The sequence below is a fragment of the Littorina saxatilis genome, linkage group LG17 (genome assembly GCF_037325665.1).
Source record: "Littorina saxatilis isolate snail1 linkage group LG17, US_GU_Lsax_2.0, whole genome shotgun sequence".
In the NCBI taxonomy this organism is placed as follows: domain Eukaryota; kingdom Metazoa; phylum Mollusca; class Gastropoda; order Littorinimorpha; family Littorinidae; genus Littorina; species Littorina saxatilis.
In genome coordinates this window covers 71,136,061-71,162,842 of record NC_090261.1, presented here as the reverse complement: position 1 = coordinate 71,162,842, position 26,782 = coordinate 71,136,061, and the positions used below count along the sequence as shown (strand labels likewise).

The window sequence follows — 26,782 nt, the reverse complement described above, 5'->3', positions numbered from 1 at the left end:
CGGCAATCAGTCTTGAATCATCCGTGTCTCTCTCTCTCTCTCTCTCTCTCTCTCTCTCTCTCTCTCTCTCTCTCTCTCTCTCTCTCTCTCTCTCTCTCTGAGCCACGGACTTACATTACCAGCTGACTGTCTGAATCTGGTGTTATTATGTTTAACTAGATTGAGAGTAAAGATAACCAAAGATTAAAGGCATTCATTCGTGCCCGCGGATTGTTTACTTTATTTGTGTAGAACTTGGTAAAGAGTTTGGTCTCCTCGTTCGTTGAACCAATCACAAGTTTCGTTGCTTCGTGGGGTGGTAATTGTATACAAAATGGCAGACGAAGTACCTTTCGAGTTCCTTCACATGGAACTTGTGGCTCATATTCACAATACGTCCACTAAAGAAGAAAATGTAAGTTTACCATTTAATGTTCAGTTTGTGCATAAACTCACCGAAGCACACTGATCTCGGAATGAGGAAACCTACTGGAGTACTGCCATTGAACGATGGCATTATCAATATCAGCGCTGCAGCAGTAGCCTGAACAGTAACACTACTTACCAACATTACTTCTTCTTCGTTCATGGGCAGAAAGTGAAACTCCCACGTTCACTCATGTTTTTACATGAGTGGAATAAAAACATGAGTGGAATTTTACATAGTATGACCATTTTTACCCCGCCATTCAGGCAGCATACGCCGATTTCGGGGCAACCCTGCTGGGTATTTTCGTGTTTCTATAGTATAACCCACCGAACTCTGACAAACATGGATTACATTTACAGCATCTTTTCCGTGCGCACTTTGTCTTGTGCTTGCGTGTACACCATCTTGAACACACGGCCAGTACCGTATAACTGGCCTTGGTACGGAACGATTCAAGGGGGGCAATCTCAGTCATCTGAAAGAGGGAAATCCAAACGCAATCCGCCTTGTTCGATTTTATGGGCTTGTGTAACCGTCTCGCACTCATGCAGACAAGGCGGTGTGATGATAGTCCGACTTCGCTTTTTATTCACCATAAGGCATAACGAATCACATGGAAAAAACCCTGAAACACATGTAAATAAAATAATGTAAACGTGGTGTTCCAGTACAATAAAGTTCTAAGATTGTAAATCAATAAATAGTTAAATAATTTACCTCATTCGATTCACATTAACATTAAAACAAATTACGGCTCTCACAAGTATACATATACATCAAATATTTCATTTAGTTCAGCAACATTGCTTCACCGAGACATCGATACAAAACGGCATACACGTAAATATTATATGTATACAATGCAACCAATTTACAACATCAACATGTGAATCTGACATGCTGAGAATAATTTAACATGAACTCCATTCTTAAATAAAGAATGTCACACCACAATAATAAATATCGCATACCTCAAAAATACTGTAGTTGTAGTTATGAGGGTTTACTCACTCCTCAGTCTGGCCAGGGTATAACCTACAAGCATTACATCAATTATTACTATGTGCACATCATATATGTAGACAATGAAAATAAATATCAAACTCAGGTATTAACAAGCCATTACTCTTTGTTTCCAATAATAAAAATACATCAGTGCCTTCTTTCAGTAGCAATTGAGACTGACATTTCCCTAGACACATTATTCAAATAGAAAGTAACTTATGAGCAACATGAACGCCATCAAAAATAAAGAAGCTGGCTCCAAACTAGTTTATGTTCACATTCCTTCTTTTCAACTAAATTCCAAAGCATTCAAACTGAACTAACTAAACTGGCATACAGTTATAATAAAACAATTTCATTCAACAGTCCTGTCATTCAATTCATTTAAGTCAATCTATTTACTAAAATAAAGCATTCATACTGGCATGATCTCACTTACCAAAACAGCAAAAGGAGTCTTGTACAGACAGGTTCAGGTGGTAACAAATGCAATGACACTGACAGGTGTCAGCATACCAAAAAATGCAGTGAGCTTAGTTCACTCAAAAAAAGTAGTCTCCCAAGCCAACATTGGCAACTAAACTGCCAATGAGAGTACAGTTTGCAGCATAAGCCAATGAAAACTTGCCATACAAACAATAGGCACTTCAATGAAGCATATTTTAACAAATAATAATAATAATAATAATAATAATAATAAGCAGGCAACTGATTCCTGCACAGGCACATGAAAAGATTATTCTTTTAAAGGACACAAACAAATGAAGTTATAAGTCAAAATATACTGCCTGCCACATACACCCCCCCGATAAAAAATGGCGTCCTCGTCATTTTACACAACATTTACACCGCATTGTCTAAAACAAATTGAATTCTTGTATATTTTGTACAGTTTATCCTGACACCACAACATTGATGATTGCTTTCACAATCCATTCAGGTGTATCTCCAAGCGATTTCAAATACTCGGCTTTCTGCAGCCACTCTGGTTGCTCATGTTGACTCATATTCATGACGTAATTTCCAGAGTTGTGCCATGCCGGAGCCTGTTTCTCCCTGAGAGATCTTCTCGGGGCTGGGTTTGGAGGCACCCTGGGCTCCTCCTCCTCTTCACTCTCCTGTGCGCGAGTTTCCAATTCTTCCGCTGAATCCAAAGGTTCCTGTGGATCCTGTTCCTCTTGGGTACCCTCCTGATCAGATACATTCTCCTCCCGATCGATCTCAGTGTCGTCGGAAATTGAACTGTGGGCGTCCCCACTGTGATCAGAATCTTCAGTGTCACTCACTCGAGTCATCTTTGGGATTACTCGTTCTAATACTTCATTGAAATCACTGGAGTCACTGGTGTCATTGTCTTCTCCTGATGTGTCTTCGGTGTCTTGTGAACTTTCTGACACAGCTACTCCCTTCCGGCGCAATCTTCTTGACTGGCGCTGCCTTGCTTGTTGAGGTGGAACCTCTTCCCTTGGTAGTTCTGGCTGATCTAACCTTGTTCCAAGTGGTAGGAGTAGGTTTCTATGCAGAGTTCTTTTTCTTCCTGTTCCATTCTCTTTTTGGACCACAAATACAGGAATATCACTGTTTGGTTGTTGGATGACTTCGTAAATGTCTTCTTCCCACTTGTCTGCAAGTTTGTGCTTGCCGTCAAAAGCAACTATCTTGACAAGTACTTTGTCACCAAGTCCCACATCTGCTCCTCTGGCCTTGAGATCGTAAAAACGTTTCTGCTTAGCGCGGGCTTTGCTCGCTGCTGCTGACGCCAAGTCAAAAGACTCTTTCAGACGCGTTCTCAAGGTTTCGACGTACTTTGTCAGTGGCACCTGCTTTCCATCATTCTTGTTGAGACCGAATGAAATGTCAACTGGTAGGTGCGGGTCTCGACCGAACATCAATGAGAATGGTGAGAATCCTGTAGATTCATGCCTGGTGCAATTGTATGCATGAACCAGTGGAGCGATGTAGCTCTTCCAGTCTGCCTTTCTGTGCGGTTCAAGTGTCCCCAGCATGTCCAGAAGGGTACGGTTAAACCGTTCGCACATTCCGTTACCCATGGGGTGGTAGGGTGTAGTTCTGGATTTCTGGCATGCGGTGATCTGACAGAGTTCTTTGATGATTCGACTTTCAAAGTTTGCACCTTGGTCTGAATGAAGTCGACGCGGCATTCCATAGTGGACAACAAAGTTGTTGAAAAATGCATCAGCGGTTGTCTTTGCACTCATGTTTCTGGTTGGAATGGCTTGTGCATAGCGTGTGAAATGATCTGTGATCACCAAAACATGTTGAAATCCTCCCTTAGATGTCTCCAGAGTAAGGAAATCCATACAAACCAACTCTAGCGGCTGGGTGGTGACAACGCTTTTGAGAGGTGCGCGGCTGTTGGCTGGCGTTTTTCTGCGAATGCAGCGTGGACATTTCTTGATCCAGTTTTCCACATCATTCGCCATGCCTGGCCAGAAGAACCTGTCTCTCAGTAGGCTAAGAGTTCTGTCCCTTCCTGGATGTCCTACATCATTGTGCAAACTTTTCAACACGTCGGGAACGTACCTCGAGGGTAAAACTAGTTGCTTTCTGTCCTCTTCCCTTATGCAGGTGGTCCGGTACAAGACTCCACGCATCAACTCTAGCTTGTCAAAGTTTGTGCGGAGGGTCTGATGCGACGTTCCTGCTGGCATGTTCTCTTTTAAGGGCTTTTGGCGTTGTTGCACCGCCTTGATCCAAACCTTGAGCACTGAGTCTTCTTGCTGAGCTTCACGTAGGTCATTGTCACTGAATGTCCCCAAGCTCTGGCCACTTGTACTGCTGAAAGTTGCGTCAATCACAGTTGTCGAGAATGAAAGACACTCAATGTACATCTCTGACTGCTGTGAGTTGCATATGGCTCGGATCGACTCGGCTGGGATGTGTTGATCACTGTCAGACGTAGCAAAATCCTGTATCCCTGGAAGTCTGGAAAGTGCGTCAGCATCTGCGTTGCTTGCCCCTGTGCGGTATTTGATGTCAAAGTCAAAGGATGCTAGAGCAGCTAACCACCGGTGTCCTGTTGCATCTAGTCGAGCAGTGGTCAGAACGTAAGTCAGCGGATTGTTATCCGTGTATATGGTGAACTTGTGTCCATACAGGTAGTCTCGAAACTTTTCCGTGACTGCCCATTTCAGGGCAAGGAACTCAAGTTTATGGGCTGGATAGTTCCGCTCCGATTTGCTGAGTCCTCTGCTAGCATAACTGAGTGCCCTCTTCTGGCCGTCTTGTTCTTGGTAGAGTACTGCGCCAAGTCCTGAACCAGAGGCGTCAGTATGCAGTTCGAATGGTTGACTGTAATCAGCAAAACCTAGTACTGGAGGCTGCGACAAACATTCTTTGAGCGTGTTGAATGCAATGTCTTGTTCTGGTCCCCATGTCCACGGTTTAGGTGACGTCTTTTCAACCTTCTTCCCCTTCTTCTTCGGTTTCCCTTTGACTGGAGTTGGCATAAGTTCTGTCAGTGGCTTAGCGATCTTTGAAAAACCTTTGACGAATCGCCTGTAGTAACCAGCGAAGCCTAAGAACTGACGTACTTCTTCAGGAGTCCTTGGTTGAGGCCAGTTCCTCACTTTCTCACACTTCTCAGGGTCGGCTTCAATACCCCTAGCTGATACAACATGTCCAACGTACTTCACTTTTTCCTGACAAAATGAACACTTCTTAGGATTCAGCTTGAGTCCACACTCTTGTAAGCGGATCAAGACTCTATCAATTCTCTCGAGGTGTTCCTCAAATGTGTCAGAGAAAATGATGATGTCGTCAAGAAAAACGAGACAGATGTTTAGGTGCAAATCCCCAAGACAATCCTCCATCAGGCGCTGGTACGTCGCAGGCGCGTTAGCTAAACCCATGGCCATTCGGTTGTATTCGAAGAACCCTAATGGAGCTACTGTGAAGGCTGTTCGCTCTTTGTGTTCTTCTACAATCTCAACCTGATGGTAGCCGCTCTTCAGGTCTAGAACGGAGAAGTATTTGGATCCTGACAAGGCATCAAGAAGTTCCTCTATCTTTGGAAGAGCATACGAATCCTTGATCGTTCTCGCGTTTAACTGTCGAAAGTCGACACATTGGCGCAGGGTTCCATCCTTCTTCTTTACCCAGACCACGTTTGAAGACCACGGAGAGCGAGAGCGACGGATGATCCCGCTATCCAGCATCTGCTGCAAATGTTCGCGGACTTGTGTGTACATACCAGGTGGAATCCTTCTGTGGCGCTCCTTGAAGGGCGTGTTGTCATTCATTCGGATATCATGTTTCACCCGGGATGTCAGTCCAACGTCATCTTTTCCGCTAGAGAAGGCTTCTCTGCGTTCTCTGAGTTTGGTCTTTAGTTTGTCGCACTCATGCTCGTTCAGGGCCTGCGATGTGATCTTGATATCATCCATGAAAGCATCAGAATCAGGACTATCCTCAGGTTTGCTTTCTCTGTCCACAATAGTGACTGGCTGTAGCTCACACAGTATAGCTCTTGATGGGATGGTGACTGTTTGTGTGGTAACGTTTGACACCTGGACATCTACAAATCCTGTGTGCTTGGACTGATAGTTGACTATGCTTGCTGTTATGTCAAGGAGGCTTGCCAAGTCGCCGCTGAGTGCTGGCTGAGCAATAGCGCAAGTAGGCTCGTAGTCAAGTGGCTTGTCTATCACGCCTGTGACTACAATAGAACTGTTGGGTTTGATCGTTGTGCCGTTCAAGTCTGCATTTCTTACAAGTCCAAGGCAGTTCCTGTTCTTCTTCAGTTCCTTTTCCCTTAGAACCATACATCTGAAGCTGAGATACCACGGCGTGTGCATGTTGGCTACTTGTAGAAACTTACAGCCATGTTCCTGCCTGGTATGATCCAAGAAGTGACTCAGAATGTTTGTGCCTATCAAAAGAGGTACGCTACGATTGTAACGGCTATCTGGGACGACAAGTAAGAGACATTCTTGCTCCTCGATGCTATGGCTCCCTGTTCCTGGGGCTGTTAATGAAGCGATGATGTACCCAAGGTATGGAAGTAATTCTCCATCGGCGCATTCGATCTTCAGTACATTTTGAAGTGGATATATGGGTAGTGTAGGCAAATGTTCATGGTGAAAACTCTCGCTTACAGTGGATACAGTTGAACCGGTGTCCAGTAGCGCTGTTGCTTCGACCCCATTTATATTCACTGCTACCTCATTGCTCGATCCCACAAGTTCTGGTTCTTGCGCTGTGCTTGGGCTACTCATGCTGAAACAATGTGGACCTACATCGAGCCCATCTCTGTAGGTCCGTTCGGGTTTAACACTTGCTTGCTATGATCTAGCCGCACTCTGCACCCGACGCGGATGTGTCCCTTTTCCCCGCAGCGATGGCAGATGATGTCATTGGTCTGACGATGTTGTTGGCTGTTGGCTCCCCGACCTCGGCCACGACCTCTCTGGTTTTGATAGTTGGCAGAGTTCTGATAGTTGCCGTAGTTTGCAGGTTGCCTTTCTTTTACACTTTCTAACTCTGTCGCGAGCTGATGCACCTGTGCTCTTAGCTCATCTACATCATTTGAGGCTTGCTGGGCAGCTTTCGATATTGGCTTGACCTTTGAGGCTTGGCAGGAACTGTCTTGCTCTATCTGCCTGATGGCGCTCCTCAGCTCATCAAAGTTTTTAATGGTGTCGAACTTGTGGCCTGTGCGATCCTTCAGTTCCTGTCGCAGGCCTGTGTAGAACATGACTCGGAGCATTTCATCCACCTCCATAGGGCGGACTCGGCCCAGGTCCTGTGCTTTAGCTAGTAAGTCCTCGAGCCGGCAGCTCCATTGGGTCACGTCTTCTGCGCTTTCTTGTCTTGCACCATAGAAGGCCGCTAGTAGCCTCTCGCCTGCCTGGACATTCCCGAAGACGCTTTCAAGTTTGGTCAGCAGCTCCTTTACAGTAGCAGAGATGCCCAACCGCATCGCGATTCTCGCTGCTTCTCCTTTCAAGGACCGACGAATTGCCTCCAAGATCACTGGCTCATCATAAACACCGTTCTCCATTAGACATCTCACCTCAAACTTCCATAGGTCAAAGGTGGTCTGTTTGTCGCCTTGAGGATTTCCAGAGAAAACTGAAATCTGGGGTGTGCGGGACAGCGCCAATGTCCGTGGTCTAGATCTGTCTAGGTCCTCCTTGCTGTGTGGCCGGCTGTCTGCCTCCTCCTCTTTAATGCCTTGGCTATGGATCCATCTCTCTAGGTCCTCTTTGGTGTCTGCTTTTGGAGTGAGACCGAGCTCCCTAAAAGACTTAAGCAGCCTAAGTTCTTCTTCTGTGACTTGCTCTGCCATACTTGTGGTATGTGTTAAAAGCAACAAACAACAATAGCCACAACGATCACAAAAAGGACTAATTTCTAACTCCAACTGTCACAGAGTCCTGAAAAATAGCCTGGAAGGTCGCAATAACCTACCGACCAAGTACGAAAAATGCCCTGCGAAACAAATTGTAGCATATACCACGATGTTTACAACATCCTGAAAATATCAAAGATCAGAACATCAGGCAATAAACAACGTCAGATGCATAAAAAAAACTATGTTAACACTGACATGCAACCATCCGCTCAATGTTCTTAAAGTAAGATCAAGTTTGTTTCCTGCAAATAATCACACAGCATGCATAAAGAGGTTTGTTTCAAAATTGTCTCCCTTGAACAGTCATGTCACTGTGATTGCACACAAATCTTCTCTTTCTGGCAGAAGTATTCAGGTAGATTGTCTCCCTTGCTCTTATACTGTGCATTAACCACACACAGACTCAATATGGTAAAGTCGTAGGCCTTTTGCACTGTTTAAGAAACACACGTCTAGACAGAGTACTCAAATCGCAGACTGAGCGCTAACACAACCTGAAGATGAACACTTCTAGCATAACACACTGCAGACGTCACAGGATGAAGAATATACAGCATGTAGACGGGACATGTATGATGGTGCTGGTAAACATCACAGCTGGCTGCTGCTGGAACGCACCCACCTCTGCAACTGGCGTTGATGCTGACTGACCTCAGCCCTGGCCAGGGACGTAGGCTGAAGGTTGCGTGGTGACTGGTGTTGCCACGTGAAGCCTTGTGCTTGGTTGACGTTGTAGCCTGGCCAACCTAGGACTGGCGTGCGATGCAGAGTCTGGTGACGCGAAGTCCCTTATTGGGCGCCATTTTGTAACCGTCTCGCACTCATGCAGACAAGGCGGTGTGATGATAGTCCGACTTCGCTTTTTATTCACCATAAGGCATAACGAATCACATGGAAAAAACCCTGAAACACATGTAAATAAAATAATGTAAACGTGGTGTTCCAGTACAATAAAGTTCTAAGATTGTAAATCAATAAATAGTTAAATAATTTACCTCATTCGATTCACATTAACATTAAAACAAATTACGGCTCTCACAAGTATACATATACATCAAATATTTCATTTAGTTCAGCAACATTGCTTCACCGAGACATCGATACAAAACGGCATACACGTAAATATTATATGTATACAATGCAACCAATTTACAACATCAACATGTGAATCTGACATGCTGAGAATAATTTAACATGAACTCCATTCTTAAATAAAGAATGTCACACCGCAATAATAAATATCGCATACCTCAAAAATACTGTAGTTGTAGTTATGAGGGTTTACTCACTCCTCAGTCTGGCCAGGGTATAACCTACAAGCATTACATCAATTATTACTATGTGCACATCATATATGTAGACAATGAAAATAAATATCAAACTCAGGTATTAACAAGCCATTACTCTTTGTTTCCAATAATAAAAATACATCAGTGCCTTCTTTCAGTAGCAATTGAGACTGACATTTCCCTAGACACATTATTCAAATAGAAAGTAACTTATGAGCAACATGAACGCCATCAAAAATAAAGAAGCTGGCTCCAAACTAGTTTATGTTCACATTCCTTCTTTTCAACTAAATTCCAAAGCATTCAAACTGAACTAACTAAACTGGCATACAGTTATAATAAAACAATTTCATTCAACAGTCCTGTCATTCAATTCATTTAAGTCAATCTATTTACTAAAATAAAGCATTCATACTGGCATGATCTCACTTACCAAAACAGCAAAAGGAGTCTTGTACAGACAGGTTCAGGTGGTAACAAATGCAATGACACTGACAGGTGTCAGCATACCAAAAAATGCAGTGAGCTTAGTTCACTCAAAAAAAGTAGTCTCCCAAGCCAACATTGGCAACTAAACTGCCAATGAGAGTACAGTTTGCAGCATAAGCCAATGAAAACTTGCCATACAAACAATAGGCACTTCAATGAAGCATATTTTAACAAATAATAATAATAATAATAATAATAATAAGCAGGCAACTGATTCCTGCACAGGCACATGAAAAGATTATTCTTTTAAAGGACACAAACAAATGAAGTTATAAGTCAAAATATACTGCCTGCCACACCATCTTGAACACACGGCCAGTACCGTATAACTGGCCTTGGTACGGAACGATTCAAGGGGGGCAATCTCAGTCATCTGAAAGAGGGAAATCCAAACGCAATCCGCCTTGTTCGATTTTATGGGCTTGGACGATAGAGAAAAATTAATAAGAAAAGCAAAAGCTGGAGTCCAGTCTGAACGAAACTGCTATCAAGAACGCAGAATTGATTTTTTCTGAGTTTTTTTTTAGCCGTAAGCGCCATGTTTATCGGAGCAGGAAACTCTTCCAGAGTGAGGCCCCTTTGTTGGTTTCACTGCGGCCGCATTGTGAACAGCAGTTATGAGAAATTCGAAATGAGAAATGGCGCTTACGGCTAAAAAAAAAACCTCACAAAAAATCAATTCGGCGTTCTTGATAGCAGTTTCGTCCAGACTGGACTCCAGCTTTTGCTTTTCTTATAAATCGAACAAGGCGGATTGCGTTTGGATTTCCCTCTTTCAGATGACTGAGATTGCCCCCCTTGAATCGTTCCGTATCAAGGCCAGTTATACGGTACTGGCCGTGTGTTTAAGATGGCGTGTACACACGAAGGGGGATAAGGCACTAGCAGGTCTGCACATAAATTGACCTGGGAGATCGGAAAAATCTCCACCCTTAACCCGCCAGGCGGCTGCGGCAGGGATTTGAGCTCACGACCTTCCGATTAGCCGAGGAGGCCGATGTCTTATCCACTTAGTCCGTAACAGTACTAACACAACTCACTGAGTCAGAATCATTTTTCCGAGTTTCCCACTTCGGAATCCGTTACTCACAAATATGCCGTGTATACTGTTTTAATACTTTTATATTGCGTAATTGAAGGTTATTTCGTTTCATACTGAAATAGGTTCAATCATGTGTGTAGTGCCACTCTCTTCAAGTCTTACTTCTTCCTCTTAGTACACACATGCACATTATATATATGTATTCATTACAATTTACATTTTACAAGAGGCAAAACATTGTGTGTGTGTGCGCGTGTTTACCTAGTACAAATGAAAGAAGTGAGGTGAAGGTGTGAGAATATATTTTTTTTAATCTGCGGTTTGGGAAAATGAAAGTTTTAAAGATTATTCACATCTTGGTTTTGCTAATTGCTTTGAGTTTGATAGAAAAAAAAATGCTTATCACTTTCAAGTGCAGAGGACTACATGCTTTTGTTCTTTTGTTTCCAGGACACCTGCATAGCCAAGCTGGAGAGCCTAGGATACAGAGTGGGTCTGAGTCTAATTGAAAGGTATGAACATATTATGTCAAATTCTACAAATTAAAGCTAATGGTTTCTGCTTACCTGCCTTTTTATAATGGGTCAGATACAGTTGGTTTTTTTCTTTCTGTCTTTCTTTCAATTTCACTTTCTGTCAGTGTGTTTCTTTCTTTTTTCTCTCCTGTGTACGTGTTGTAAGAATCAATCAATCAATCAATATGAGGCTTATATCACGCGTATTCCGTGGGTACAGTTCTAAGCGCAGGGATTTTTTTATTTTTAAAATTTTTTTATGCAATTTATATTGCGCACATATTCAAGGCGCAGGGATTTATTTATGCCGTGTGAGATGGAATTTGTTTTACACAATACATCACGCATTCACATCGGCCAGCAGATCGCAGCCATTTCGGCGCATATCCTACTTTTCACGGCCTATAATTCCAAGTCACACGGGTTTTTTGGTGGACATTTTTATCTATGCCTATACAATTTTGCCAGGAAAGACCCTTTTGTCAATCGTGGGATCTTTAACGTGCACACCCCAATGTAGTGTACACGAAGGGACCTCGGTTTTTCTTCTCATCTGAAAGACTAGCACTTGAACCCACCACCTAGGTTAGGAAAGGGGGGAGAAAATTGCTAACGCCTTGACCCAGGGTCGAACTCGCTTCTGAGCGCAAGTGCGTTACCACTCGGCCACCCAGTCCACATGTCACTCAGCAGTTCCTTTTACTCTGCCTGAAAGGCTGTAAGTTTAAAAAAAAAAAAAAAAAGACAATGTTTAAGTGACGATATATATATACACAACAGTAAAACCTGATTTTGTCTCATCCATGGTTACTTGCGGTTAACGGACTGGCCTGCCCCACGGACTTACGAGTACTCACACCGATTTTACCATATATGTAACTTTTGATTGATTAATATGAATTAATATGGATACTATCAAAATATGTTCTGTTAACATACACGGATTGAGAAATGCGATAAAAAGAAAAACGTTTTTCAATAACAAAAAGAAAGAAAAAACAGATATAATATGCGTACAAGAGTCTTATATTACTGACGACGTTAAGGAACTATGGGAAAAAGAATGGGGAGGGAAGATGTTTTATTCCACTGTCTCCAACCACAGTATGGGTCAGCTAGTTTTAGTGAATAAGAACTTTCAACATGATGTAAAATGTGTGTTTAAAACAGACCGAATGTTAGGTGTAGAAATTCAGATAGATGATAAGAAACTGTATGTAATCAATGTGTATTCCCCAACAATAGTGAATGAGAAAGAACCTTTTCTTAAAAAATTAAGTACCCACATTGAAACGATTGAAACAGATGACGTTATTGTATGTGGAGATTTCAATTGTGTTCTGTCAAATTCACTTGATGTAATTTGTGGTGATGATCATGCACAGAAAGCTATAGACAATTTTAAACGTTTTTTGAGTGACTGTCAGCTGGATGATATGTGGAGACTCTTTAACCCAGATTGCAAAGAATTTACGTGGAGTCGCAAGAACCCTTTTATAGCAAGAAGACTTGATTACATTTTAGCCTCTAGTGGAGTGGTCGACCACGCCAGCGATTGTATTATACAGTCAGTGGCTCATTCAGATCACCGACAGGTCATCTTGACCTACAAAGTAACGCACGTGTTGCGTGGTCCATCATACTGGAAGTTTAATGATAGCCTACTGCACGATAAAGCATTAGTTGACAACATCAATATATTTCTTAAAAAATATGAAGAAGAATCAAGTAATGAAGATGCACAAATAAGATGGGATATATGTAAAATAAAAATAAGAGAGATGTGTATATCGTATTCTAGAGAAAAGAAAACTCTCAGTATAAACAAACACACCCTTTTACAACAGCAGTTAAATGAAACGGACAGACTTCTGGCTCTGGACCCCAGTAACGCCAGACTGGTGACTAAGCGAGAGCACATCAAGCAGGAGCTAGAACTATTTACAATACAAGAAGCTAAAGGGGCACAAATTAGATCTAGGATAAAATTCATTGAGGAGGGTGAGAAAAACACGCGTTATTTCCTAAACTTAGAGAAAGCTCACGCAAAAAATAAGATACTAGATAGAATAGAAATAACAGAGAATGAATTTATTACAAGTCAGTCTGAAATATTAAAGGAACAAACCCGCTTCTTTACTAACAGATACACTAAAAACACCAATTTTAATAACTTTCTTGGGGACGAATTTTTAAAAAACACTGACATCCCAAAATTATCAGAGGAGCAAAAGGGCAGTATTGATCAAGAAATTACAGAAAAAGAACTCCTTATTGCACTTAAGGGAATGCGAAGTAATTCTGCTCCAGGATTGGATGGAATAACAACCAATTTCATAAAGTTCTTTTGGAGTAATATAAACAAAATGTTATTATCCTCTTTTTGGTCAGCCTTTGAAAAAGGGGAACTATCTGTATCCCAGAAGCGAGCAGCAATCACACTGATACATAAAGGAAAGGGGTTGAAACGAGAGCACCTAAATAACTGGCGTCCTATATCTGTAACGAACACCGACTATAAACTATTAGCGAAATGCCTTGCAAACAGATTAAATCAAGTCGTCAATTACTTAATAAGTGAAGATCAAGTTGGGTTTTTAAAAAAAAGAAATTCCAGCACTGTTATTAGAATGATTGATGACGTCATTGAATATATGAATAACAGTAATCAACCAGGTATTTTAATGGCGCTAGACTACAGAGCTGCTTTTGACACGATATCTAAAGAATATATGCTCTGGGCGTTCCAAAAGTTCGGATTTGGTGAACATTTTATTAGGTGGGTCGATACTTTAACAAAAAATACAGAGAGTAGTATTAATTACATGGGATGGATATCGAGTCCATTCCCATGTGATGCTGGAATAAGACAAGGATGTCCATTTTCACCATTAGCCTTTGTTCTGGCCCTCGAAGTGTTAGCAATCAAAATCCGTGCAGATCAAGATGTTAAAGGGATTAAACTGCCAAGGAATTCTGATAGACATGGTGAAATTCTTAAACTACTTATGTATGCTGACGACATTAGTTTCTTCCTACAAGATGAGAAAGACCTAAGAAACGTATTACATCTAATAACTCAGTTTTCAAAATTTTCAGGGTTAGCAATGAATGGTCAAAAGACAGAAGCAATGTGGCTTGGTATAAATAAATTTTCTGCTGACCGACCATGTAATATTATTTGGAAAAAACAAATCAAAATCTTAGGTATTCATTTCAACAACTCTGTCCCAGCCTCCAACATAGAAGAAAACTGGGAACCTAAACTACATAAAGTAAATTCATTAATAGCAACATGGTCGAAAAGAAACCTAAGTATAATGGGGAAAATTTGTATAGTCAAAACATTAATGTTGTCACAGTTTACTTACGCACTGCAATCTCTATGTGCCACAGAAAACTTCCTCAATAAGCTAAATTCATCTCTATTCCGATTTATCTGGAAGAAAAAATATTCAAACAAAAGAGCTTATGAAAAAGTTAATAGAAAAGTAATGTGCCAAGAGACAAATCTTGGAGGTCTGAAAATGATTAATGTCAAAGATGTACAAACATCATTTCTAATTTCATGGATTATGAGGCTGCTGGACGGAAGTAACGCAAAATGGCAAAAGATTCCATTGGCATCCTTTTTAAATCTGGGCGAACGCTTATGCTGTCTGCGCTCAAATGTGAGTGCAGAAAATTTTAAAGGACTAGGTGCCATAAAGCAATATTTCTGGAAACAAGCTTTTATCACCTGGCTAAACAATAAACACAAGATCAAAGAAATAAGCAGTAATGAACAGCAGATAAGTGTACGCAATCAAACCTTATGGAATAATACAAATATAAGGTACAGGAAGCAAACGCTATACATGAATGACTGGATAAAGGCTAAAATATGCGTTGTTAAAGATGTTTTTAACGATAACGACATGTGCTCTTTTGAGGAAATATGTGAACTAACTGGATATAAACAGTCTCGCCTATTTGAATATAATGCAATACAAACTGCCATTAAAGCTCTATTATTGCGTGATACGGGTCAGGCCCGTTCTGATCATATGCCATTTATACAATTATCTCCACGCCAAATTCGCCTAAAGATGTTAAATTATGAGATAAAGGAGCCAAGCTCAGCTGGATTTTGGTCGAACAAATTAAATATTACATTAGAAGATAAACACTGGAAATTAGCTAACGAATGCTCGACAGAAACCCGTCTTCGTCTATTGCATTGGAAAATTTTACACAATATATATCCCACCAATATTTTGCTACATAAGATGGGAATTCGTCAAACAAATATTTGTCAGTATTGTAACGAAACCGACTTCATCGAGCACTTTTTTTGGCAGTGTAGAGCAGTGCAACCCATATGGCAGGAATGTCAAGGGTACATATTTAAATGTACAGGCAAAAATATAAAGTTAAGCTGCGAAGAGGCTCTTTTTGGGTATTTCACACGTGATATCCCCAGAGAGAAAACCTTCATAATTAATCACCTTATATTGATATCGAAAATGTGCATAAGCCAGTTTAAGTACGGAAATCCAAAAACTAACATGAAGATCTTATTTCAGAACCAAGCTCGAGTTCGAAATTTCTAGTAAAATTGAACTGTGTATAAGAATATAGATAACTAGTAGTATATTGTGCTGTTAATGTAAAGTTATTTATATATGCGCTGTATGATGCTGTGCTGAAAACTGGTACTGTAATTGGTAATTTGTAAATTCTCGCCTTTGTCTATCGAGCGTTGGATTAATTAACTTGTTATGTATTGTCCCGCTGAAAATGTATTATATAACAGAATTATGGGAACAGCAACAACAACACACACACACACACACGCACACACACACACACACACACACACACACACACACACACACGCACATACACGCAGACATTAGTTAAATTGTAATGTAAAAGAAAACAAAATTAAAACTTCATTAAAAAAAAAAAAAAAAAAGACCAATGAAGAAGGATATGCTCACCGCCCAAAAAGAAAGAAAAAAAAAAAAAAGAAAAAAAAGACGAAAGAGGCAAAAAAAGATGGGTTGAAGCAGCCTTGCATGCAACTGAGGTCGAAAAAAAAAAGAAAAAAACAGTAAAACCTGCCTTTAACAACCACTCAAGGGATCGACAAAAAGTGAGTGTTTTCAACCCAAAGTGGCTATGAAAAGGTGAATTATAGAAACAAAGCTTGGTTTTACTTTTAATGAGGCAGGTGGTATTTATTGAGAGTTTCGACTGTATGCACAGAGCGCTGATTGTTTTGAAATGGACAAGCAATGATATTAATCATAATGTAATTATGATCATAAAGGATAAACGAGAGTACGTACGAGGATGAATGTGAGGGTGCGGGTATGGATATGTGTGGTTGGGTTATGTGTGTATTGATGTGTACTTTTATGTGCCAATGGGTTCTTCTTCTTCTTCTTCCGTAGAGGACTGGGTTCTTGCGAACGTCTCAGAGTCCTGCAGTTGAGTCACTGTTAGTGTTACCGAGAGTGGCTAGCTCTGGCAAACAGGGAGATTAAAACAGTGGGGAGGTTAAAACTATGTACAACAGGGGTTCTGAGAGTGTGTTTTTATGTGATGTTAGGCCAAAAAAAAAAAATGCTTTGGTTACGGTTTCCCGACCGACCCTAACTTTTTGGGCCGACCCTAAACTTTTTTTTTTTTGGTCCTAAAGCTAAAAATAAAATGAACCAAACACATATTACATACACACAAAAAAACCACACACACACACACAAACCCACCGAAAACGACAACACCACGGCACAGAGAAAACATCGATCGCCGGCGAGCAGACAACAACAAGCCCGACAAGGGACACCACTCCGCTTTTTACAACTCCCATATATCCAAGGGAAGTCAGTCTCGTGCGTTCGTTCGTTGCGCGAACGTAAAAAGATGTCGTCTGCATTTGCAATCGTATTCGGAAAGTGCGTTCATATCGAACAAACACGACTGATAAGTCGGTACTCGAAGAGTGCAACCTTGGTGGACATTTTTCATGATTTTCATCCAACTTTGGACGGCAAACTGTTCGGGATAAAATGTGTTGGGTCGACGAAAATAAGTGCCGAGCCCGAAGACTCTTTCGAACTGGACTTTGGCATGACTCTCGAAAACTTGGAAAGTTTCCACATCAAATCACTTCACTTCAAGTGTGTTCGTTTGACTCCTGATGGCAGTGAAGCGGACGAATACACCAATATGAAAATACCTCGAATATCCTGCATACACAAATATTTTTATCATTTCAAGAGGGACCAACCAAAAAACAAAAAAAAAAAAAAAAAAAAAAAAAGTTTAATCGACCTACCTACCCTATTTTTTGGGGCCATGAAACCGTAACCAAAGCATTTTTTTTTTTTGGCCTTATACAGGAGTCAAAAGAAAAATTTCTGTTTGTTACATTCAGACAATACAGTTTTATTGAATTGAATTGAATTGAATTTGATCCAGGTTCACAAAGGACTGCTCCCGGTTCAAGGATGAGCTGGATATGATGAAGTTTATCTGCAAAGACTTCTGGAACCTTGTGTACAAGAAGCAGATTGACAATCTCCGAACCAACCACCAGGTGAGGCTTTTATGTCGCTTTTTCCTACATTTTTTTTCATTTTTCATTTTCATTACTTTATTGTCCCATCGCTGGGAAATTCGGGTCGCTTCCTCCCAGTGGAAAGCTAGCAGCAACGGAGTCGCGCTACCCAGGTGTCTGCGTGTTTAGGTGTATTCAGCCACCTGCACTTATGCAGGCATGGGAATTGTCCGCCGAACGGCGGATTTCCGCCGAAATTTTTGTTTGTTCCGCCGGAAAAGCAAAAGTGTCCGCCGAAAAAATAAAAGGGGGGAAGGCACACAAAAAAAGCACCGGTTACTTTTGCCTTCGCGCAAAAGCCCGCGAAAACTGTCCGTACTTTGTTCACGCACTGCTACCGCCCGCCTTAGTTACTTCAACTTTGAGTGAAACAGCTCGCTGTTGATTCGCGGGCACGCTATAGGATTCGCGGGCACGCGACAGCATTGAACGCAGTGTACCAGTGAAAATGTCGATCGCGCGTGTTGTAAAACATGGTCAAAGATTCGATGACACTGGATGCGCGAACAAATGGAAATGGGAGTGGGTGTCGGCTGTTGTGGAAGTGAATAGAGACAAACAGCGCGTCGGCACCCGTTTTAGAAAAATTGATGTCCGTGGTTCAGCACAGTGGTGTATCGTCTGCAACACATACTAACTGTTACTGGCATCTCCGCAGGAAGAAGCACATTGAAACGTGCTCTTCTCTGAAGGACAATCAACGTTTGCCAGGTGGGTTTTTTTCTGCTCAAGTAAGGCACAGTGCTCCTGAATTGTTTGATTTTCCTTCGATTTTATACGGCAGAAGAAGAACAAATTTTGGCTCAAGTCAAGCAAAGAACACCGCTCTAGATCTGAACTTTGCGCATCTGTTTCAGTTTTTCTCCATTCGAATGTCACTGTGCTGATCGTATTCGTAATCTTCGAACTATATTTACCAAATTTAAGCAAGGGTTGGAGCTGGGCTGGTACCCAAACCGCTAACCCACAAATCGAAGAAAAATCTATGTGTTGAGCCTTATTTTCTTCTTCTTTTTTGTATACTTTTTTTTTAAACTCCTTGTAAGAGATCATGGGAAAGTAACTTAAGTGGGCAATTCTTATTGGTGAGCCTTTGTAACTGTTATGTTTGAAAATAAACCAGATTGTGTTACAAGTTACATTTTCCTGTTTGTCTCAACAGATCAATTTTTTTAACAAATTTTAACCATATAATACATGTATATATTTTTTTTCTTCAAAAAATCAAAAATTGGTACTAAAAACTCTGATTCTAAAAACAGAATTTAATGGCAAACTTGGAGCTCAGATGACACCAGATTGCACCATCTGGGTTCTTTGGAGAAAAAAATTTCCGGGGGGGCATGCCCCCGGACCCCCCTAGTAAGGCTAGGCGCTTCGCGCCGTCGACTTGACGCTTCGCGTCTTCAGTTAAAAATTTTCCGCCTTTTTTACGATTTTCAATTCCCATGCCTGTTATGGCAGAATGACCAAGGTCTTTTACGTGCCATTGTGATGACACGGGGGTGGGACATGGCTTCCGTCTCTGGGTCTGCACATAAAGTTGACCCGTGTCCGTCCCGGCCCGAATTCGAACCTGCGACCTTCCGATCACAAGTCCAGTGCTCTACCAACTGAGCTACCGGGCCCCCATGGATTATATATAATCAGTACAGTGTGTTTGTGTGTGCCGTGAGTGAGTGACTGCTTGGGAATTTGAGATGTGTTTCTAGTGCAACTCTCAAAAATGTTCCTAGTCGATTTGATATGTTGTACTTTTAGTGTTGTTGGTTTTTAGTGCAACTCTTAATTAGTAAATGTGATGTATTTTATGTCTGTAAGTGTAACTGCCTGACACTGCCTGGCAATGTTCCTTGTTTTTATAAGGACAGTAAAGTCTTGAAAAGTTGTATAACAGCTAACTTGACCTAGGGCGGGGATATAGCTCAGTTGGTAGCGCGCTGGATTTGTATTCAGTTGGCCGCTGTCAGCGTGAGTTCGATCCCAGGTTCGGCGGAAATTTATTTCACAGAGTTAACTTTGTGTGCAGACTCTCTTCGGTGTCCGAACCTCCCCCCGTGTACACTACATTGGGTGTGCACTTTAAAGATCCCATGATTGACAAAAGGGTCTTTCCTGGCAAAATTGCTTAGGCACAGTTAATAATTGTCTACCTATACCCGTGTGACTTGGAATAACAGGCCGTGAAAGGTAAATATGCGCCGAAATGGCTGCAATCTACTGTCCGTTTAAAATTTCATCTCACACGGCATCACTGCAGAGCGCCTAGAACTGTACCCACGGAATATATGCGCGATATAAGACTCATTGATTGATAGAAACGTGATAACTCTCAATGCTTTACAAAGGAAACAATGAATCAGGTATTTGCACAATAAACCTGATAAGGATTTAGTTGTTGAAGCTTCCAATGCATGTTAATTAATACTGCTTTCAATCTTTGTAACCATTTTAATTGCCATGAAAAGATCCCTGGAAATATCAGTGTTTTCTTGGAATAAAGGAAAAGATGCCTGAGATTTTTTAAATTAGATGTTGGTCACTGCTAGAGTACAGACACAGTCAGAAAAAATAATGACATAGCGACTGTGTACAGTGCATCATTATTTTTTAAATTAAATTATGTATGTTTAATTGATTTCAGGGTGTGTATGTGTTACAAGACAACAAGTTCAGGTTTTTGACGCAGTTGTCAAATGGAAAACAGTACATGGAGGCTGCACCAAAGGTACGTCCTGTTCCTTGCTGGTAATACCAATACCTTGCTGTGAAAAGACTATGTTTGAAAATAACTCTGTCAAGTTTGTATGGGTTTTAAAAGAGTGAATACTTTTGCTTTTTCATAGGCAAACTTTCCTAAGTGACATTATAGGCCATTGGGGCGTGTCTGAAACACCTAAACAAGGAGAGTGGAAAGTTGATCTTAGTTAAAGCAAGAATATTCACTCTTTGACAACCCCCCTGACAGAGTTATTTCTGGAGTTGGTCTATTGAAGAGTCCTCAACTTTTACCATGGATACTGTTTTGACACCCCCGCAGGTTAGGGGGAAGAATTTACCTGATGCTCCCCAGCATGTCGTAAGAGGCGACTAACGGATTCTGTTTCTCCTTTTACTCTTGTTACATGTTTCTTGTATAGAATATAGTCAATTTTTGTGAAGATTTTAGTCAAGCAGTATGTAAGAAATGTTAAGTCCTTTGTACTGGAAACTTGCATTCTCCCAGTAAGGTAATATATTGTACTACGTTGCAAGCCCCTGGAGCAAATTTTTGATTTGTGGTTTTGTGAACAAGAAACAATTGACAAGTGGCTCTATCCCATCTCCCCCCTTTCCCCGTCGCGATATAACCTTCGTGGTTGAAAACGGCGTTAAACACCAAATAAAGAAAGAAAGATACTGTTTTGACATTTCTTCTGTTGCTGTAAGGTGTTGATTGCAATAACTGTACTTTGTCTTAAGGCTACAGATGGCACAACATTTTGACTGTACTTTGTCTTAAGGCTACAGATGGCACGAAATTTTGGGTTCTCAGCAATTTTAGGTACTTTGAACACCATAGAATCATTAAGCGAAGTAATTTTGTCATTTTCAACCTCTTTCTTGCGAAAAACGATCATTTCATTTTCAAAATGTTTTTATTAACATTTGATACCACTTTGAAAACTTTTGACGCTGTTTTCTCAGAATCGGTTTTTTTTAACACAAGCACCTTCATCTTCGAGACTAATTGTTCAATCTTCTTACTCTTTTTTATATTTAGTCAAGTTTTGACTAAATATTTTAACATCGAGGGGGAATCGAAACGAGGGTCGTGGTGTATGTGCGTGTGTCTGTGTGTGTGTGTGTGTCTGTGTGTGTGTGTGTGTGTGTAGAGCGATTCAGACTAAACTACTGGACCGATCTTTATGAAATTTGACATGAGAGTTCCTGGGTATGAAATCCCCGAACGTTTTTTTCATTTTTTTGATAAATGTCTTTGATGACGTCATATCCGGCTTTTCGTGAAAGTTGAGGCGGCACTGTCACGCCCTCATTTTTCAACCAAATTGGTTGAAATTTTGGTCAAGTAATGTTCGACGAAGCCCGGACTTCGGTATTGCATTTCAGCTTGGTGGCTTAAAAATTAATTAATGACTTTGGTCATTAAAAATCGGAAAATTGTAAAAAAAAAATAAAAATTTATAAAACGATCCAAATTTACGTTTATCTTATTCTCCATCATTTGCTGATTCCAAAAACATATAAATATGTTATATTCGGATTAAAAACAAGCTCTGAAAATTAAATATATAAAAATTATTATCAAAATTAAATTGTCCAAATGAATTTAAAAACACTTTCATCTTATTCCTTGTCGATTCCTGATTCCAAAAACATATAGATATGATATGTTTCGATTAAAAACACGCTCAGAAAGTTAAAACAAAGAGAGGTACAGAAAAGCGTGCTATCCTTCTTAGCGCAACTACTACCCCGCTACGAGTATACGGTCTTGCTGAAAAATGGCGTTGCGTTCAGTTTCATTCTGTGAGTTCGACAGCTACTTGACTAAATATTGTATTTTCGCTTTACGCGACTTGTTTAATTTTCATCAGAAATGATGTCTCTACCTAGTTACAGAAAGACATTCTAGGATTTTGTAAGGAATAATGTTAGAAGATCTTTCAGAGTACAAAAAGTTGCTTTTTTTCCGAAATCTACCCAGGGAATAATGTTAGAAGATCTTTCAAAGTACAAAAAGTTGCTTTTTTTCCGAAATCTACCCAGGGAACAAAATCTGTTCATAAATTGAAAAAGTTGCTGTGTTACTAGATCCAGAAGGTTGAGAATGTTATTACTCTGTTGCCTTGAAATGGATCATTTTCTCTGAAACATGTCGCATGGTACTTGATGTGGATAGTGAGATTACTTAGACGTTTATTTATGTTTTAATCATTGTAAGGAATCACTTTCTAAAGCAGGGACTGACAGACGCTTTATGTTACAGAAAAGAGTGCACACCTTTCTTCATCAATCAATGTCTCACTGTTCTACAAATGACTTTATTCTCGTTTTTATTACCTATACAATGTGCTGACTTGTTTCTCTGTGTGTTCAGTATCTGGCTTTCCCTTGTGGTTTGATTCGTGGGGCGCTCTGCAGTCTAGGCATCAACTGTATCGTCACAGCAGAAGTCAGCGCTATGCCAGCTTGTGAGTATGATATTCATTACCTCATATTAACTACATGTTGTATACAGTGGTACCTTTGATGTACGGCCCCTCTTTTGAAGACACCTGCTGGAAAGGACACCTTCAGTTGTCCCTTTTTTATTGTGACCAAGGTGTACTTGTCATGACAGGACACCTGCAAGAAGGGTACACTTTTTTTTGTCCTAAGGGTGTTTTTTTTATAACAGGTACTACTGTACATAAAAAAAGACACACAAAACAACACACATTTTCTACAGCAGTTGATGTGATGCTTGTGGAAGCCAGTGTTGTTGTTTTTTCCCAAGACAGAACTGATTTGTCTGGCCAGACATAATGGAAAGACAGTCAAACACAGTCACAGCCATGAGGATTTTGCACAACCACACAGAATCGTATTTTTTTTTAATTAAAAGTTTTATTTTTTTAATGTGTTATTGTCCATGGGCAATCATCAGCACATCTCAAATAAATATTGCAACATCTTTTAATTGGTCTTTCATATGTACTTCTGTGTTGCAGGTAAATTCCAGATCCAGATTCAAAGGTTGTAGAAGAGGACATGGGGAAAAAGCATGGAAGTGTTCAGTGGTGGATGAATGTGTCTGCAAGATAACATTTACAGTAGACTGAGAATGTTCTACACAGTGGTGGATGAATGTGTCTGCAAGATAACATTTACAGTAGACTGAGAATGTTGTACACAGTGGTGGATGAATGTGTCTGCAAGATAACATTTACAGTAGACTAAGAATGTTGTACACAGTGGTGGATGAATGTGTCTGCAAGATAACATTTACAGTAGACTAAGAATGTTGTACACAGTGGTGGATGAATGTGTCTGCAAGATAACATTTACAGTAGACTAAGAATGTTCTACACAGTGGTGGATGAATGTGTCTGCAAGATAACATTTACAGTAGACTAAGAATGTTGTACACAGTGGAACGCCCCCAATTCAAGACTTCCTCCTTTTTAAGACCTTGACTTTTCAGATTTTCTGTCCATAACCTCTGTAAATTTACCTCCAATTTAAGACTCCCACCCTTATTAGACCAGATTTTCTAAGACTTTTGGAGGTCTTAAATGGGGGGTTCCACTGTTTATGGATAAACACAATGTGTGACACACTAGCTTATTATATTTACATGGGGTTTTGTGGTAATTCGTGCAATATTACAAAGTGTATGATTCTATGAACTGATGTGTATGAATGTTGGTGAAGATGTGTGAATATTTATAAATATTGATTGTAATTTGTTGCTTAACATGTGTGAATATCTATAAATATTGATTGTAATTTGTTGCTTAACATGTGTGAATATCTATAAATATTGATTGTAATTTGTTGCTTAACATGTGTGAATATCTATAAATATTGATTGTAATTTGTTGCTTGCACAGTGTTTATTTACAAGGGTTAGTTAAAATACTTCAAAGTCTTGCAATGAAACTCCCTTCCTCACTTTTGAAAAAGGTTTCTCGGAATGTTGAAGTGATTTTATTACATTCCTTACAAGTTACAATCGCTGATTTAAATAGTTCAAATCTAACAGGGAAATTGAAGCACCTTTCCTAACTTCTCAAACAGTGTTCTCAGAATGTTAAAGTGAAAGTAATTTTAAGTATTGCAGGTACCATCTTACTCAACACTGAATTTTCATGATATCAGGTAATTGTATTTCTTAGTGAATAGCTTGTCTATCATTTTATCTTGTTGAAATATCTTCAAATGGAAATTCTGTACCTTTCGGGAATGGACTACCGTAAAATCCCTAGCAAACGCCCACTCCCCCCCCCCCCCCCCCCCCCCTCCGCACAGATTTCGGGTAAAAGTAGGGGGTGGGCGTTTGCTAGGTATCCACCCCTTTGCAAGATAACGTGTCATCACATTTTCACGAGAGAAATAAAGTGGTACAACCATGTGATTTATGCAATTTTAATGAAAATTAAACACACCGTTTGTTTACACAAATAAATCTGTGCTAGAAAAAAAGAATAAAAAAAAGAACACAAGTGATCTTGATTCTTCTCATTCTCGGACTAACGTCAGCACAAACACAGTTTCTTCTCTTGTTTGGAGATCTGGTAGGGTTGATGATACTGGGCTCATTCTCGTCCTTCGAAGTCAACATCATCGTCTTCACTGTCGTCTCCACTCTCAGGATTTGTGCTTCGGCATGGCTTAACATAGAGAAGTGTTAAACACTCATTAAACAAGAGGCGAAGCCATCAAGGCTCACGTAAGAAATCGACAAACAGTAACACAAACTCAATCACTCCGTCACACATACACACACACACACACACACACACACACACACACACACACACACACACACACACACCCACACACACACACACACACACACACTCACACAGAAAGAGCATAGGTGAAACTGTGCAAGAAAGCGAGACACTAGATCTAGATCTGTCTGTCTGCATGTAGCCTACTTACTGGGACACGACTGCCAACTAGTCTCGGCCCGCTCAAAATAATAATGACCGAGACTTTCAGTACTTCCTTCGCGTGACGTCTAACCCTCTTACGTCATAATGTGACGTCAATGTAATGTGACGTCTTCAAATGTTAGAGTTTCTACCACAGACATACACACGCACGCACGCACATACGCACGCACGCACAGACAGACAAAGTTACGATCGCATAGGCTACACTTACGTGAGCCAAAAACGTCACTGAACGACTGACTTCACTGTGGGACATGACGTAATTTTATCCTCCCCCCCCACCCCACCCAAAAAAAGGAGAACCATCGAACAGTGTGCACCAATCGTAGTTATAGGAGGCCGACTGTCCTAAAACTTGTTTTCTTTAAACCGGGGTGGGCGTTTGCTAGGTATTATTGACCCCTCTGCACAACTTTTGGCCAAAAGTGGGGGGTGGGCGTTTGCTAGATACTGGGCGTTTGCTAGGGATTTTACGGTACTAGCAATACCTGATTATGATGTCAATTTCCATTTTAAGGCTCTGTTCTGTGATTGTAAGCAGAAATTGACAAGACCTATAAAACAGTACACTAGTGAGTGTATGCATGTGTTCGTATTCACTGTGTATCACTCTGTGTCTCTGACTGTGTGTGTGTGTGTGTGTGTGTGTGAGTTTGAACATGTGCAAGAAACATTAACATTCATTAAATACAGATCGACGCAGACGCACACAGAGACAAGACAAACAGACACACACAAAGACACCCATACATACACACAAACACACACACACCCTTATCAAAAAGCCCAGTGTTTAATTCCCTGAACTGAAATTTAAACGCGGTAAATAGTGTCCTAAAATGTCTGTTGTTCTTATCAGGCATGGGAATTGTCTGCGAAATCGCGGATTTCTGCGAAAAAGAAATTACGTTTCAGCGAAAATAAAAAATTGTTTGCGGCAAAAAACAGGTAAATTAAATGATATGTATACTGTTGTCTCTCTATCCATTATTTGCTTACACGAGAACTATCAAAATATTGGTCTAAAATGCTAAAGACGTACTTGATAGAGAGAGACAGACAGACAGACAGAGAGAGAGAGGTTGGTCATATTATTTATATGTATCGTTTGTATAACAGGTTAGTTGGCCCATACCGTGAATACATTTTCTGAGTTTTGAGTTCTGTCGGTTGGTGGCCAGATCTCCCCGGTCCACCTCGGCCATCATCCCAGGCCTCAACGCCTGCCCCCAAGGCTGGACCAAGGAATACACCGGTCATCTCATGTCCGGCTATGGCGGATACAACGCCTCGGTGGAGTATGTATGTGTGGATTCGAAAAACCCCAAGACCGACCGGGTGGTCAAGCGTGGCAAGACGGAGTGCGACTGTATTATACGGTGTCCA

The 26,782-nt window shown here is 40.7% G+C and overlaps 1 protein-coding gene across 1 annotated transcript; it reads left to right on the top strand.

Moving 5' to 3' along the window:
* The first annotated feature begins 278 nt into the window (after nucleotides 1-278).
* LOC138952407 (trafficking protein particle complex subunit 6b-like) lies at nucleotides 279-25,989 on the top strand. The gene is made up of 6 exons (XM_070324072.1): nucleotides 279-394; nucleotides 11,061-11,122; nucleotides 17,594-17,711; nucleotides 20,377-20,460; nucleotides 22,834-22,927; nucleotides 23,447-25,989. Exons 1-6 carry the CDS (start codon nucleotides 314-316, stop codon nucleotides 23,476-23,478), a joined length of 471 nt encoding a protein of 156 aa, XP_070180173.1. The 5' UTR covers nucleotides 279-313; the 3' UTR covers nucleotides 23,479-25,989.
* The last annotated feature ends 793 nt before the right edge of the window (nucleotides 25,990-26,782 follow it).